The sequence below is a fragment of the Nomascus leucogenys genome, chromosome 5, assembly GCF_006542625.1.
Source record: "Nomascus leucogenys isolate Asia chromosome 5, Asia_NLE_v1, whole genome shotgun sequence".
Classification (NCBI taxonomy): domain Eukaryota; kingdom Metazoa; phylum Chordata; class Mammalia; order Primates; family Hylobatidae; genus Nomascus; species Nomascus leucogenys.
In genome coordinates this window covers 13,808,097-13,825,753 of record NC_044385.1, presented here as the reverse complement: position 1 = coordinate 13,825,753, position 17,657 = coordinate 13,808,097, and the positions used below count along the sequence as shown (strand labels likewise).

Sequence of the window (17,657 nt, the reverse complement as noted above, 5' to 3'; positions counted from 1 at the left end):
GAGGGCAAGGGGGAGGTGTGCCACTGCTCTTGGCTTTGGCTCTCTGGGCCTTCCTATCTGTAGCCACATCGTTGCGGCACCTGGGATAAAATGAGTGGTGCCTATCCACACAGTCAGATTCCTGACATCATTGATGGCAGCGAACAAGCTCAGTGTTTGCTCAGATCATTTGCCACCCTATGGGGTGGGAAGACTTGAATATCTGGTGCAGCTTTGTCATGTAAATCTTTGCCCACACAGTTTTTGCAGCCACCACTGCTCGCTATGAATCCATATGCATTTCAAGTACTGCCTTGAAGGCTAAATAAATAAAAGTACAATGGCTGTAATATGGGGATAATAAAGTATTTCGATGAAATGTTGGGAACCATGGGAAAGCACTTGCCAACTTCAGGTCTAGAGGAAACAAATTTTTATTCCCATATCCAGGTCCATTTCTCTGTTCACCTCCTACTTTATCAAGCCCCCTGGCTGCTCTCCCCCCTCACTTCCCTTCTCCTCCTCTCTCCTTCTCCTAAGATCCATAGCAGAGAATGCAAATATTTTCAGGACTCCAAATTGGAGAACTGACCTAGAAGATTCAACGAGAAATGAGATTTTAGTTTTGAGACTTATCAGCCCTTTGTGGATCCAGACAATAGGACTGATATAACTAAGCACTGTAGAGAGTCATAAGAAAAGGCATTTTTTCCCAGCTCTGTGAGTACCATGTGTTCTGGTTTTGGGAAAATGAAATAACTCAGCCTTATCCTTCATCACCTCCCTGCCCTCACCTCCCACAGAGGAAGACACACATGTCATTTTCTTTCTCTGAACACCTCTCACTGAGGAGATGTGATAATCTAGCACCACTCTGAGACTCTAGCAACTGTCCAAATGCAGGAAATATTAGAAGGCTACATACACTCTGCTAGACTCAAATAGCTGTGGACTAATAATGAGAAGCAAAAAACAGGGAGAAACACAATCCACAATGAACACAATATTCTGATTCAGATTCCCGTCTCCAACTCCTCTACTACTTGTCCATGGGGACTCCTAGGTGAGAGGCTGAAAGCCATTTACTACTTCCTGAAAGCCTTCCTGCTTCCTGCATTTTTCAGGAAATACATGAGTGAGTTGGAAATGGCTGAACAAGGAGAAAGCAGGAAAAGTAAGAGAGACAACAATGCAGAGACTCAAATTAGACCACAGCTCACTCAGCACAAGAGCTGCCCTGGGGCCATCTGCATCTCTCAGTTCAGCTTCTGGCCACTCCAATCACATTCACCCTCTCCTCCCGGCCTTCCAAGCCCCTGAAATGATGTGCAATAAAAAGAACAGGTGCAAGAAAATAAAAGTTTGGTGCATTCCACTAAAACCCATGCCATTTCTGGAATGGACATGGTGGGATGGAGCAGAGATGAGCAAAATCCCTCCACCCTTGATTTACAGAAAATATCTTTGCAGCCAGAGCACTCTTTCTTGGGAGCAGTGGTGTTCAACCTGCTTATACAGGGTCGAGGATCCCTTCTAGGGGTCTCTGAGAGGATGTGTAATCATGGCAGATGTTTTTGAGTGATGTAGTGTCAGGAACACAACACAGACTAATCAAATCTAGTATGAAAACCCATGACTCCCAAAGCAGCTTTCTGTATAGCTAAAGACCAACTCTCCACTGCCATGTCGCTGAGATTTGAATATGTGAGCAAATGAACACAGGCCAAACCCCGTGGAATTCACCTGGAATCTGGTTTCCATCCTGCAGTGCAAACCCAGCGTTGTGGAGTGAACTCTACTTCGCTTACATCATGTTGGGGTCTGAGGTGAGCCTTCACCCCGTCCTCCTCTGCTTTCTCCTACAGGTTTTGTTCAAGCTCCTCCTGGGCAGTGCTAAGTTTGGAGAAGCCGCCTTATTTTTGTCCATCTTGGGTGTGTTTAACATCCTCTTCATCACCTGCATTCCTATTATCCTCTACTTTACCAAAGTGGAATACTGGAGCTCTTTTGATGACATTCCATGGGGAAACCTTTGTGGATTTTCAGTTCTTTTATTGAGTAAGTGGTAACCACCTGTCCAGAATTCCCAGAAAGCAATCACCCACAGAGGACCCTCAGGAAACATGTTCCCTGAAGGCAGAAAACAGTGCTCATTGCTATTCTTTAGTTCTCACTGGTTTTTAAGATCTTTCTTTTTCACAAAGTAGTCTTTGAAATGATGACATTGGATTCGAATTCCAGAGCCAGAATCAATGTAGTGGTCACAGTGGTCACTGCTGCTCTGAATAATGAACTAATACCCCAGTGTGTTGCATATTACCTACTAAGCACAGTACAGCAAGGAGCTGATAAACTAATACCTGCAGAGCTCTTAGAACATTGCCTGATAAGTGTCAATATTCAATAAATACTATAGATTATCATTATTATTAATGTCATCATCATCATTGTCTCCATTACTTGATATAAGTCTAGAGCTAGGCAGGAATGCAACCAAGGACATGACTTACCCAGTTTCCATCTAAAAACACATATCCCAGCCAGGTACAGCGGCTCATGCCTGTAATCCCAGCACTTTGGGAGGCCAAGGCAGGAGGATCGCTTGAGCCGAGGAGTTCGAGACCAGCCTGGGAAACACGATGAGATCTCATCTCCACAAACATTTAAAAATTAGCCAGGTGCAGTGGTGTGCACTTGCAGTCCCAGCTACTCAGGAGGCTGAAGTGGGAGGATCACTTGAGCAGAGGGATTGAGGCTGCAGTGAGCTATGATTGCACCACTGTGCATTGCACTCCAGCCTGGGTGATAATGCAAGACTGTGCCTCAAAAAAAAAAAAAAAAAATTCCCAGAGCTCCTGTTCATGCAGTTATCCCAGAAGCATTGCCAGCAGCAGAGAAAAGCAAAACTGGTAAGGTGGTCCCAGTCACCTTCTCAGTGGTTACCATTTCCAAACTTATTTCCCTTCTTCAAAACTCAGGGAACAGAGGGGCTGAGTACTCAGAGTGTCTGCTCCTGGTCCCAAGTCCCGGAGCCCCCAGAGGAACTCTGAGTTCACTGAATCAGGGTAGAGGGTCATTGTAACTCCTAAGACTCCAGCCTCATCAGCGAAACCTGGGTCAGATAGGCCAGCAGCGAGGTAAAGTACAGAGCAGTCGCGAATAACACTCGTTGTTTACCTTCTTCATTTCAGCATTCAATATTGTATTAAATTTTGGAATCGCCGTTACATATCCCACTCTGATGTCTCTTGGAATCGTCCTCAGCGTACCTGTGAATGCAGGTAAACCTATGTGGCTTTCTATATCTGCACATAAGCACACACACTCAGTCACCTACTCACACACACATGCACACACTCATGCATACGTGCATACTCACACATACACACACTCATATATACACACTCACGCATACGCACACACACTCACACATACACACACATACTCTCACATACATACTCACATATATCCTTGCTGTGCCTGCTATAGAATGCATGTTTACCTGTCTGCCAAAAAAAAAAGGCATTTAGGTGAAATGTTGATATTAGTTATATATGCAATATTTTCTCCATAATGGGCTGATTTTCACATACCACTTCAAGTCACAGAAAGTCTAAAGGCACCTTGATTCTAACTGGTATGGGGAGCAGAAATGAATCTCATCAGTATTATTAACAAATGCAGGAAATTATGTAGCAGAAAAAAATGTAACTTCTGCAGGTAACTTTCTGGGGGAGAAAATTTGCTCAAGGCATGAGGTAGAAACATGCTGACAAGCTGAAGCAGCGTGAACGTGATTTCCCCCGACCTCCAGGAAGACAGGGAGAGAACACTCTTTGCCTAGGAACTCGGGACTGCCCTTTGTTTTCCCCTGGGGACTCGTTGCCAAGGCACACAGTTGACAGCTCTTTCAGAAGCTTGTCTTCACCTGCCCCTCACCGCCTTCCTTTTCCTGGCTCACACGGATAGGAATTTTGGATTTTCTTCCCAGAACCTCCTGGCCTTACACCTGACCTCCCTAGGCATCCTTCTCTCAGCCAGAAAAGGGCTGTGAATCTGTCCTCTCTGGAACACTCACTCCTTTGTCCCTGGCACAGCTTCCTTCAAAGCCATCTCCCAAATCCTGCCGCTTCCAGACCATTAAAAGATTGCCCCTCCCCCACCCCAAAGGAATGGCAAACCCTTATCCCGTTCAATGTGGTGGTGAATATGCCTGCAGGCACCCCAATTTCCCAAGCCTTTCCCCACGACTTGGTTTCCCACCGTTCCCATTCCAAAGGCGCTGGACCTCCCTGCCCCACCATGGCCGACTCCCCTGGAAGGACTGCCTCACAGCAGCGGCAGTGTACCAGGCCTGGGGGGAGGCGTCAGGAGACAGGGCTCAGGCTCAGCACCACCACGACCCACCTGGAGATCTGTGGTCCCAACTCATCTGCTCTCTGAGCCTTAGCTTGCCTCCCCTGTAAATGAAAAGTCATACCTACCCTTGCTACTTTGGTTGATGTGACAACCAGATGAAATAACTGATGAGACAGCATTTCAAAATGCAGAAAGCACCTGAGCTCCTGGACAGCTGGTAAAAAAGAAAAACGGCCCAGATGCTGCAGGCTTCTGAAAAATCACTTGTCACCATCCTCCCCCTACATTCTTTGCATCTTTAGTTTGTAGTCACACCGTGTTCCTGTCTCCAGAAGGCATGTTCCAGTTGTCTTATATAGAAACTTACTTTGAGCGTATAATATGGCCAGGTGTTTGAGAGATTAATTAAAATCATTTTTCATTACTTACCTGCAACATAAAAGGTTTAATGATGGGTCCAGAAAAGGAATACCAGGCCACTCTTGATTGGAAGAGAGAAGCCGGGGAACCAGCCGCGTATCTCACTTGTCAAGGCAGAGCCATTGCCCGGCTTTTGGGTTCTCTCCGACATCTGCTCAAGGGACTGGCTGGTTGGTTCTCCTTATCTGCTGAATTAACAGAATGTTTTACCAATATTAAAAATTAAAATACAGGCCAGGCACAGGAGCTCAAGCCTGTAATCCCAGCACTTTGGGAGGCCAAGGTGGGAGGATTGCTTGAGCCCAGGAGTTCTAGACCATCCTGAGCAACATGATAAAACCCCATCTCTACAAAAAAAAAAAAAAAAAAAGTAATAATAATAACAAAAATTAGCCAGGCGTGGTGGAACCTATAGTCCCAGCTACTCAGGAGGCTAGATGGGAGGATCGCTCCAGCCTGGGAGGTGGAGGTGGCAGTGAGCCCTGACTGCACCACTTGCACTGCAGCTTGCATGACAGGGTGAGACCCTGTCTCAAAAAAAAAAAAAATACAATTGACCCTTGAACAATGTAGACATTGGGGGCACCAACCCCTGAATAGTTGAAAATCCACATACAACTTTCAGTTCCCCAAAAACTTAACTACTAATGGGGTACTGTTGACCAGAAGCCTTACTGATGAAAAACAGTTGATTCACATATATTGTGTGGGTTATTTGTATTATGTATTGTACTCTTACAATAAAGCTAAAGAAAAGAAAATGTTATTAAGAAAATCATAAGAAAGAGAAAATATATTTGCTACTCGTTAAGTGGAAGTGGGCCATCATAAAGGTCTTCATCTTCACTGTCATCTTCACATTGTGTAGGCTGAGGAGGAAAAGGAAGAGGATGGGTTGGTCTTGCTGTCTTGGTGTGGCAGAGGTGGAAGAAAACCCACATATAAGTGGATCCGTACAGTTCAAACCCATGTTGTTCAAGGGTCAAATGTGTGTGTGTGTGTGTGTGTGTGTAATTATCTATCTATCTATCTATCTATCTATCTATCTATCTATCATCATCTCCTCAATTGCCCTTCGTTCACTTTTTTTAATCACATAAATCAATGTTTGAACTACCAAGTCAGTTTTGGGAGGTGACATACAAGTGCAAGGCTTCATACCAGAGAGGTTTGATAAAGTTAAGGGTGACTTACTAGAGGTAACCCCAGCCCACCTGGAACAAAATCATACTGAGGAGAATCCTGTGGTCCAGGGAAGACCACAACACTGCCAGACAGAGGAGGATGCCCACAGGCCCTGCCTGCTCTCCACCGACATGCCCCCAACCCTGCAGCTGAGTAACCTCCATGCTCTGTCCCCCACAGTGATTGATCACTACACCAGTCAGATCGTCTTCAATGGGGTCCGGGTCATCGCCATCATCATCATCGGCCTGGGTTTTCTCCTCCTGCTCCTGCCAGAGGAGTGGGATGCCTGGTTGATCAAGCTGCTCACCCGACTCAAAGTGAGGAAGAAGGAGGAGCCTGCAGAGGGCGCTGCTGACCTGAGCTCAGGACCTCAGAGCAAGAACAGAAGAGCCCGCCCTTCCTTCGCCCGCTAACACCACTCATCTAGAACTCGGTGGTAATGACTGGGAGGACTATTCCTGCCGGGAGGAACCTCAGTTGGGTAAGGTGTACATACCTGTACAGTTTTGGTCATCTGCGGTAAGTTCTATGGTATTTATTGGCATGTCCAATTTGCTTGCACTTTTCCACATCAGACCTTCCACTTAAGGGCACCAATTCAATACAAAAGAGAAAAGAAGAACCTCTCAGTGCTTTTCCAATGAATGTAAAGTGGGTTTAAAAGATCCCTGCGTAGATCGTTTTGGATGGCTGACGTTCTTGACAAGCCAGGGCAAGTGTTTTGAATCTTAGCAACTGAACATGACATTGTACACTGTGATTATTTTTCAGCTATGGTAGGTCATATTTTGTTTTATACCAGAGCTGTACTCTTAATTTTAAGGAATTTCAATGAACCAAAAGATAACTGTCAATTTATTTGGACGGATGGATGGAAGGATGGAAGGAGGGAGGGAAGGATGTCTGGGATGTGAAGAGGCAAGGCAGAAATGGATGATGAACATCAAAAACTGTCAGAGGACAGGTCTGTGCCAGGTACCAGGAAGGACAAGATAAGTCCAAGCCCCGGCTGGCCTGCTCTCACGTGTCTGTGTAAGATCATGCAAGAGAAATCACAGTGCCTTCTACAGAATTTTCGTCTTTACCTATGTGAAGCAAGGTGACGTGATACGTCACTGGCACCGTCTTATAATTTAGATGTAAAAATCTTTAGAAACAAATAAAACTATGTATGTGTATGTCTGTGTACAAAAAAAATGACAGAGCTGATGGCCAGTGTATACAGAGCGTGGCCCGCGGTGTACAATACCCATATAAGGTACATTGTGCAGGAGGGGAATTGCTGGCTGCTTTTACTTCCTGACCAAGACTGAAAAATTATTTACTGAAATCTGTAAACCTTTTTATGAAACTTTTAAGCACCAGGCTGTTTACTTACACAATTTAGGTCTGCCAGAAAATTCTATCTGTGATAGATCTGTAAAGAGGGTCAGGGGTTAGAGTTTACTATTTTTGAAGTTTACATTGCTACATATGAAATGGAAACATCATTTTGAAACGTTGTCATAACCCAATGGTGCATTCTGTAACCATGGAGTCTTTTGTTTCCTGGGGGAAAGGGGCATTCATGACCTGAACTTTTTAGCAAATTATTATTCTCAGTTTCCATTACCTGTTTGGCCAAACAGATTAATAAAATATTTGAAAAAGAAGCGTTCAGTGCTGTCTCCGTGGCCATTCTGTTACTTTCCCACTGCACCAGTCCTGAAGCAGTCCTCACCACATTCTGGCTTTTCCTCAACTGCACTTGCCCCCAAGAAACTTCAAGGTGGGTAAGCCAGCCCATCTGTCTCAAGGGAAGGAGACTGTAATATCGATAGAATTGACTTTTGCAAAAGTGAAATGCAGAAGCATCCCCAAAGCCTCACAGAAGCTCTAAGTCCTGGGGCAGCCTCTCCCTCCCCTCCTTCTCCCCGTTCCTCTCCCTCTCCCTCAAGGTACCTGCCCTCGGCTCAGCCCTGCCTGTGGCTTCCTTCTCACTTTTTCTTCTGAACGGGATCCGCAGTTCAGTTTACACTGGTCTCTAAGTGCCACCCAGAGCGGCAGCCCCAGTCCATAAATCTACCCAGTCTTCCAGCTCAGCCCCCACAGCCGCCTGCCTGCCTTGGGCAGCCTAACTTACTGCCGGCTTTTCGGATAATTTGATTGATCCACTTCAGTAACATGCAGCTGTTCCAAGCAGCTGCTATGCCAGGCGCTGTGAAAGCCAGTGGGTCTCATTCTAGGGCTACAGATGGCCAAGTACTCTAGGAAGGCGTATGAGCCAAGGGGAAATGAGAGCCTTTTCAGTACACCTCATCCCATCACCCACACCTAGAGCGTCTACACTCCATGCACCACACTTACCACTTCATACATGGGCTCTAAACCTGGAGAATCTCGTTATCCAGAGCAGAGAGCTCCGCTACCCAGGGTGTCCAAGCATGTCTGGGAGGGGGCAGCTGGAACAGCAGGATGCTGGGCTAGTTACCTCCACTACCCTGTTGAGGCTCCAAATCCCAGGGAGACAAACAGATATTTCCTTTGCAAGCCAGGACACGAAAAAGTGGGGAAGCCCTGCCTTAGGGTAGATTTATCTTATTCTCCCGTTGGGCAAAAATGACCATGAAAACCCAAAAGAGTTGAGACCATGGACTCAAAGGGATATGTGCACACGCACATTCGTGGCAACACTATTCACAACCAAAAGGTGGAAGCGACCCAAGCGCCCACTGACAGATGAACGGATAAAGAAAATGTGGCATAGCCATACAGTGGAATATTATTCCACTTTAAAAAGAAAATCTGAGCCAAGTATAGTGGCTCACACCCATAATCCCAGCACTTTGGGAGGTGGAGGCAGGAGAGTCCCTTGAAGCCAAGAGTTCAAGACCAGCATGGACAACATAGTGAAGCCCTCTCTTTACAAAAATAAAAATTCAAAAATTAGCTGCGCATGGTGGTGCATGCCTGTACCCCGGTTATTCCGGAGGCAAGAGGATCCTTTGAGCCCAAGCCTTCAAGGCTGCAATGAGCTATGGCCACACCACTGCACTCCAGCCTGGGCAACAAAGCAAGACCCTGTCTCAAAAAAAGAAGAAAAAGAAGGAGAAGAAGGAGAAGAGGAAAAGGAGGAAGAGGAGAAAGAGAAGGAGGAGGAAGGAGGAAGCAGGAAGGGGGAGCAGGAGGGGAGGAAATTCTGATACATGCTACAATATGTTGAATCTTGAAGACATTACACTGGGTGAAATAAGCCAGTCACAAAAGCGCAAATGCTGTCTGATTCCACTTATATGAGGTTCCTGGAGACAGAAGTAGAATGCTGGTTGCCAGTGGCTGGGGAGAGGGGAAATGGAGAGTTACTGTTTAGTGGGCATATAGTTTCAGTTTGCAAAGATGAAAAAAACCTGGTAGCGATTGTTGAACAATGTGAACGTACTTAATGCCACCGAACTGTACGCTTAAAAATAGTTTAAATGGTAAATTTTATGGCACGCGCATTTTATCGAAATTTTTAAAGGGACTATGAAGGGTTAGAACTCTCTTGTGGTCATTTCGATACATTCTAAACCTGAGTTGGTGTTGGGGGAGGGGTGGGTTGAGAGATTTCTTTCCAGAAAGAAAACAGCCACAACCACAACACCTCCACTCCCCACCGCGCCAGAAGGTTGCCAGCACGGGGATGCGCTGCGGCAAACCTAGGAGGGACCTAAAAGCAGAAAATCCTAGAAAAGAGTTCCTGCGGATGGAACAGCGGGGCGGCTCTGAGATGCAGGTTCCGTCCCTGCTCAGCTGGGGAATTGTCTGCCCTCTAGAGGCGGGTCTGGGTAGCAATTAAAGAATGTTTCTCTTTGGGCTCCTTTAAAGAGGAAAAGTGAAGCCAAGACGGAGGGTACAAGAGATGAGACCAGGACTTCCGTCTGCTGCTGATGAAAGAGGCAAAAAGCTCTGGGAAGTCTCTGCTCTCTCCTTTCTTTCAGAATGTGTTCGTTTGGAGCCAGAGGGCATGAAGTGACCTGCTGGCCGCCTTGCCACGCCAAGTCAGAGACGTCCCTAAGAACCCACACCTGCCGTACAGACCCTGAGCTCCTGCTCCTCTTGGGCCTTCAAGGATAAAGAGAGTTAGGCAGGAGGAATTCATGGCCAGAGACTTAGCACCCCATAGAACAGATGTGTTTCTAAATCTAGCCAAGGTTGCATAACATGGAATTCTTTATCTTCAATTTTGAAAACAAATGGTTTGTCCTAAAATTAGAATGTGGTGGTGGTTGCACCATTCTGTGAATATACTAAAACTCAATACATTGTATAATTAGATGAGTGAATTTTATGATGTGTGAATTATATCTCAATAAAGTTTAATAAATAAATGGTTGCCCCACAAGCTGATTTTTTTTTTTTAAAGAGATAGGGTCTCACTGTTGCCCAGGCTGGAGTGCAGTGGCACTATCTCGGCTTGCTGCAGCCTCAACCTCCTGGGCTCAGGCAATCTGCCTGCCTCAGCCTCCCAAGTAGCTGGAACCATAGGCATGCGCCACCACACCTGGCTAATTTTTTTTATTTTTTAAGAGACAAGGTCTTGCTATGTCGCCCAGGCTGGTCTCAAACTCCAGCACTCTAGTGATCTTCCTCCTTGGCCTCCCAAAGCTCTGGGATCACAGGTGTGAGCCACCAAGCCCAACCTCCACAAAATGATTTAAAATTTCTTTATGGAAATCTCATAAGCAGAGAGGACATTTGTTGGGTTGTTTGTGTTCTTGACTGCCAGCGCCTGCTCCCTGTTTGAAATAGCACCTTGCTCTTGCTGTGGAAGCTGAAGGGAACAGAATCTCCATTTCGGATCCTCCCACAGCACAGGAGAGGGGAGGAGGGTGTGAACTGGACTTGGCTCTGAAGCAAGATGCCAGACCCCAAAGAACAGCCGAGAAGATGGTGCTGACTGGCCAGCTCCTGAGGGCCCTGCGGGGCCTCTGGCCTCTTCCCACCATAAAGGTCCATGCTTCCTGCCTTTTTGCAAACAGATCCTTTGGACTCAAAAAGTCCCAACAGGCCTTCCAATCAATTCTCTTTTGTCGAAGACAGCAGGACACCATTTCTGTCAATTGAGTCCAAGAACTCTGAACAATATATGTGAGAGGACTGGGATGTTCAAAGAAAAGCTGAGCATTTGTTTATTTGAGGTTTGTTTGTGTGTTTTAACTTTCTGGTACACTTCTTGAAACTGGGCTTATTATGGTCTAGCAGGACTCCTAGGTCAAACTGCTTTAAAGAATGGGTAAGAATAGCTTATAAGAAATGCATCAATGATATATACATAAGGAGAGATTAAAAGCTCCTAACTGCTCTTAAAATATTTTAAAATAATTTTTTAAAAAATAATATTGTCTCATCCATATATTTTTGTGCACTCAGCATTGCCAAATTCTTGAGAACATCTTTTTCTTAAGTTAAAATAGTGGTAAACCAGCTGGTAAATTTCCTCCAAATTATCAAAAACTTTGGAGTTACTAGAATTATGGGAAATGAGATTTAATGTAAAGACAACTTATGTGTTAAAAGTTTTAGCTCAAGCCTTTTTTTCTCTCTCTTACTGAAAAAGCTACATGCTTCCTGTAGAATATTGAGAAATACCTATAAACACACAATCTAATAGTTGTCATTGTAACTGCAGGAGGGGTGGCAGTAGCCTGTGAGGATATGACAGGGGGGCGATCCCTCTGAGAAGGCCTTGAGGGGGCTCTCAGGCACACTGTCTAGGAGAGAGGTAAGGGCAGGGAATGCCCGTGGGAAGCTAAGTGTACACACCTGCTTAGCTCTACACCTGGTCTTCAATCCCCACAGAAAAGACACTAAGGAGAGGCTCTTGCCAGAAGAAAAATATTAGAGGAAATTACAAACCTCCAGAAGGAAATTCCAGGAATCCCCGGAGTTTATTTCTTATTGGGAATAGAAAAGCGTTTGGCCACCTAAGGCTTTTAATTTGTTCAGAATTTGTGGTATGCATGTCATAGGGGGATCTCAGAGGCTAGGGAGAGACAGCCACTGGAACTGCTGTTTCTAAGACCCTCCTCCTACCCGCCCACAGAAGTGGGAATGGGGATGGAAGGCCGCACCAGGGAACACTGGCTGAGACATGACTCAGGGACCCACATTCCTCCTCCCTGCAGCTCTCCCATCCTCAACGTGCAGCTTTGCAGTGGCGAGCCAGAGAAGCAAGGCGAGGAGGTGGCTCACATCACTGCTGCTCAGACTGGGAAGTGTTTGAACCCTGAGGGTTGGTTTAAACTTCCAGGCCAGTCTCCACACAGCAAGAGTGGGACCATATGGGGATTAGAAAAAGAAACCCGGCCAGGCACAGTGGCTCACACCTATAATCCCAGAACTTTGGGAGGCCGAGGCAGGTGGATCATTTGAGGCTAGGAGTTTGAGACCAGCCTGGCCAACATGGTGAAACTCTGTCTCTACTAAAAATACAAAAATTAGCCAGGTATGGTGGTGGGTGCCTGTAATCCCAGCTACTCGGGAGGCTGAAACAGGAGAATCGCTTGAACCCGGGAGGCAGAGGTTGCAGTGAGCCGAGATCATGCCACTGCACTCCAGTCTGGGTGACAGAGTGAGACCCTGTCTCAAAAAAAAATAAAGCAAAGTAAAATAAAAAAAGAAACCCAGCTGGATGCAGTGGCTGACACCTGTAATCCCAACAATTTGGGAGGCAGAGGTGGGTGGATCACTTGTGCTCAAGGGTTCAAGACCAGCCTGGGCAGCATGGTGAAACCCCGTCTCAATAAATAAATAAATAAATAAATAAATAAAAGAAAACCTATCCGTGCATCACAGTGGTGCTTTTTTAAATTTACACCTGTTTATCAAGGATTAGAGTATAACTTTTTAAACTAATTTTATTTTGTCCTCAGACCACTCTCTTTTGGCACCTTCATTGATGGGAACTGTAAACCCTATCATACCAACTAGATATAGCTATTCGCCCCGTGCTCCCGCTCTCCCTCTGTTATCTGCTTTCATTCACACGGTGAGAAATTGAATTTCTGGCATGTCTTCCTTGTGGGGAGGCTGGGAGTCTAGCACCTTTTTAGGATTTTGGAATTATGTGTGCAGTGTCGGTAGCTTGCTGTATGGTCCTGTCCCGTATGTTGAATTTCCTCAAAGATACCACGTGTGAGTATGTGTGTGCATTTGCCACATTTACTGTGGCATTTACTGCAATAATGGCCTTAGGGGAGTCAAATCTAGAGGGGGCAGTTAAATGTCCAAATGTACTTTGAACTTTAAAGTGGTGCTAGTGGTAAGATTTGAATTTTTTAAATTAAGCTTTGGAGAAAAACACCAGGGTCACCCTAAGAGGTAACTCTTGGCCGGGCGCGGTGGCTCACGCCTGCAATCCCAGGGCTTTGGGAGGCCGGGGCGGGCTCAGCCTCAGCTGTTTTTGATTAGTATCTCTTTCCCACCAATTAGACTATTGCTATTTGTTTAAATAAATGATCCCTGTAAACTGTAAACTAATCACCATATAATAATCACTACCTCTTTTAAATGATATCATTTAGAACTAGACATATAATCATCAAGGTGCATTCTGGTGACTTTCTTCATTCCCCTTTTGCAAGAGTTACCTCTTCCTCTTTTTTTTTTTTTTTTTTTTTTTTTTTTGAGACGGAGTCTGGCTCTGTCGCCCAGGCTGGAGTGCAGTGGCACGATCTCGGCTCCCTGCAAGCTCCGCCTCCTGGGTTCACGCCATTCTCCTGCCTCAGCCTCCAGAGTAGCTGGGACTGCAGGCGCCCACCACCACACCCGGCTAATTTTTTGTATTTTTAGTGGAGACAGGGTTTCACCGTGTTAGCCAGAATGGTCTTGATCTCCTGACCTCGTGATCCGCCCACCTCAGCCTCCCAAAGTCCTGGGATTACAGGCATGAGCCACCGCGCCCGGCCAAGAGTTACCTCTTAGAGTGATCGTGGTGTTTTTCTCCAAAGCTTAATTTAAAAAATTCAAATCTTACCACTAGCACCACTTTAAAGTTCAAAGTACATTTGGACATTTAACTGCCCCCTCTAGATTTGACTCCCCTAAGGCCATTATTGCATCACAGGTTTTATGGGTTACTTTTATCTAAATTTTATCTCAATTTTCTGATAGCATTTAATTTCCTTTTTAGCTGAGAGAAAGTGCTTTCACACAGCCAGCCAAAGTCCCTTCAGCTCCCCATGGACCCAGTGACTCACCTCTCATCCTCCGCAGCGTTGACTTTGAGTCATGCACACTTGTCCATATTTCTAAATCCTAGGTCGACAAATAATGTACTCAGCCACCCTCACTCCCTGAACAATCAGAAATGGAGGTTTGGCCAGGCACATGGCTCATGCCTGTAATCCCAACACTTTGGGAGGCCAAGGAAGGTCCAAGAGATTGAGGCTGCAGTGAGCTAAGATTTTGCCACTGCACTCTAGCCTGGCAACACAGTGAAACTCTGAGAAAGAAAGAGAAAGAACAGTCTTTTCATTTAGAATGAATTTTCACACCAAAAGTATATCATTTGATCTCACACCTGGATGAATTCAGCACACACTGATGCCCACTTTATCATCTATGTGTTTCTAGAAGTTAGTCTCTATTCCTTAGTTGATAATCTTTGTTTTCAAATTCTTAAAAATAGAAATCTCTCCAGATTCAGGTGCAGTGGTATGACAGAACAGTGCAATGGTTAACAAAATGAAATTTGCAAGCAGATAGAACTGGATTCAAAGCCCAGCTCTACCATTTATAGTTTTATCTCCTTAGTCAAGTCACTTGACATCTCTTGAGTCTCAGTTTTCTCACCTGTAATATGAGGCTAATAATCAACTCTGCCTTACAAGGTTGTCAAAGTAAAACAAAGTAATACATATAGAAGCTTAGCACAATCCCTAGACATGAGTAGTTGCTCAATCAGTGATAGCATTTACATCATCATCACCAGCATCATCATCACGGCAGGGCTGCCAAGCTTGAGCAAGAGCACGTCAGCCAGGGTTGTGGCTGTATTTCCCTGGTTCTCATTCTACAATATCTCTCCCACTCTCCCTGTTTCCCCCTCTCCCAGTCTCTCCTTTGTCTACTTCCATCACATGGGGGTGCCCATCCCTTTCCACCCAAGGCCACATTCACCCTCATTTTCATGCAGTTTTGTGTCTTTAATTTTTACCTCTTTGAAAATCACTTTCAAATCTTCTCTGCCAAACTTCAAATCTGAGTTTTTCACTATCTTCCAGACATTTCTCCCAATGTATCCTAGCAACCCCTCCATCTTAACATGTCCAAAACTAAACACACAATTATCTCACTCAAAAACCTATTCCTTCTTCTTAACCTATTGATGTGAATTGGCATCATGATTATCTTATTTTCCCAAGCATAAAATCTTCATACAGGTCTTTAACTTCTTCCTCACTCCTGCACTAGCAATCACTGTGCCATACACTCCAAGGCAGTTTCGTTACAACTGCAGAGCATCTCTAGAAGCCTCTCCTCCACCACCACCCTACTTTATACCCCAGGACACACCACCTAGGGCATAGTCAGTCTCCTGATCATTCTCTACACCCTGTTGAGCCGGGATTGCTTCACTTTCTTATGCAAAGATCTTGAGTAGCTTCCTGTACTTTATTAAATAAACCTTCATTCCCTACCCTGGACTCAAGGCCCTCTATAATTTGGCAGTTGGTGACCTTTCCAACTCATGTGTCACTGCAACTACCACTGTCTCCTGCCCTCCAACCACACAGGACCGTTCACTATTTCTCTAATATATCCTATCCTCTCTTGTCTTGGTAACATGGTTCATTCCACATGGGATCCTTCCTCCCCTTCCCTCTCTTTCTGCCTAACCGAACCCTACATGTCCTGAAATATCTACTATACATGTTTCCTCCTTAATGAAGTCTTCCTCATTCCCCCGACAAGAATTAATATTCCTACTTGGTGACACTCCCCACTGCCACAATTTCTCTGTCTCTTCTGCCTTAGAGTGATGACTTACCTCCCCTTCTAGATGTAAATATCCTTGAAAGGAAAAGGAAATCTTGCTTTGTGCTTCTTATTCTATTTCCCTAGGCACACAGCAGAATCCCATACAAACAGTAAAATATAAATGTTTATTGACTTTTTTAAACTTTCAAAATAATTAAACATAATTTATAACAGAGTTGTAGTCCTGTCAACTCTCCTGATAGTGAAAAATGAGCTTCTTAGGTATCAGCCATGGCCCATCATCAACCATCATAGAATCCTCTCAGGATCCTGTCAAATCATGATTCAGGTTACCTATCGCATCCAAAATGATCCCAGTATTTTGCCCCAAAATACTAAGATTCATGAAAGTGTTGTCAAACAGCCAAGAATAGAGATGGTCCTATTTAATGTGAACTCTGTATCCTCAGACTTCCAGAAACCAGCACATGGGTTCAGTTTCTCCATTTTCCATGGAAATCCTTGTCACGCCTGTTGTCTATGTTGAATATTGTGAGGGGCCTATTTGGTGTTTGAGTTTGCACTAGGGGCCCAGGAAAGACTGAATCTAAAGTGGTCCTTCCTGGACGGGCATGGTGGCTCACGCCTGTAATCCGAGCACTTTGGGAGGCCAAGGTGGGTGGATCACTTGAGTCCAGGAGTTCGAGACCAGCCTGGGCAACATGGTGAAACCCCATCTCTATAAAAAATACAAAAATTAGGTGTTGTGGTGTGCCCCTGTGGTCCCAGCTATTCAAGAGGCTAAGATGAGAGGATCACTGGAGTCCAGGAGGTGGAAGTTGCAGTAACCTGAGATTGTACCACTGCACTCCAGCCTGGGTGACAGAGTGAGACCCTATCTCAAAAAAAAGTCCTTCGTGAAATAGAGGGATATTTTTATTGGCCCCTGATGTAACCTAAAACTCAGATTCTGGGAAAGGCCTTTGTTGTTAAATTTCCTTCAATGTCTCTGAGTCATTTCAATTGTTTCCCCAATAAAGACACCAAAGCTCTATCAAAAAAAAAAAAAAAAAAAAAAATTCCCTGCACAACCCAAGCTCTGACTCCTAAACTCTCTGTGCGCAAGCCTTTAGGGCAAGTCTATTGAGAGCTAAAAGCCCTCTGCATTGGATTCAAAGTTGAGTCTTGGCAAAATCTTTATTAGCCATCCTAGGCCAAGGCAACTTCAACCACTCCTGCCCTGAGTATCTCTAATTTTCCTCCCCTGGTTCTTGATCCACCACATGAAATAAATTTTCTTGAACATTAAGCATTTGCAAGTATAAAACAAAGAACGCTTTAAATTGGAAATTTAAAATTCAAAAGTGAAACACAAAAAAGTGAGCAATGTGTATAAGAGTTTACCAAACTCAGGAAATAAATTGAAGAAAAAACAAGATCATCTCAGAAATGTGGACTTTATAAAGTACCTAGGGATAACTGATTTGACTGAAATTATAGAAATTTAAGTAGAAGAATGAGAAAAATCAAGAGAATTAAAATAAATAGATAAAAAGGAGCAAAAAGAAAAAAAATCTTTAGCTGTTTAACTTAGGCAAAGAAAATCCTACATTTTCAAAAGATAAATCTTTGAAGTCCCCTACAAGGAAAACAAAGCAATGGAGCATCATAAGTATTTAAATGAGTAATCCCAAAAAAATGTGTGGAAAAAAAGGAGGCCTGAGTCTATATAGAAAAGATTGAAAGTATGACTGAGAAAACTGAACTAG

At 44.6% G+C, this 17,657-nt stretch overlaps 1 protein-coding gene across 2 annotated transcripts in view; it reads left to right on the top strand.

Annotated features, from left to right (window-relative positions):
* SLC35F3 (solute carrier family 35 member F3) overlaps window positions 1–7,600 on the top strand; it is a 430,572-nt gene extending 422,972 nt beyond the window's left edge. For both annotated transcript variants that reach the window (XM_003267271.4, XM_030812665.1), the window contains 3 exons: window positions 1,845–2,037; window positions 3,171–3,260; window positions 6,124–7,600. In XM_003267271.4, coding sequence (XP_003267319.1) covers window positions 1,845–2,037; window positions 3,171–3,260; window positions 6,124–6,359 — 519 coding nt within the window. In that variant the 3' untranslated portion in view covers window positions 6,360–7,600. The remainder of the gene's footprint in view (window positions 1–1,844; window positions 2,038–3,170; window positions 3,261–6,123) is intronic.
* Window positions 7,601–17,657: the final 10,057 nt, after the last annotated feature.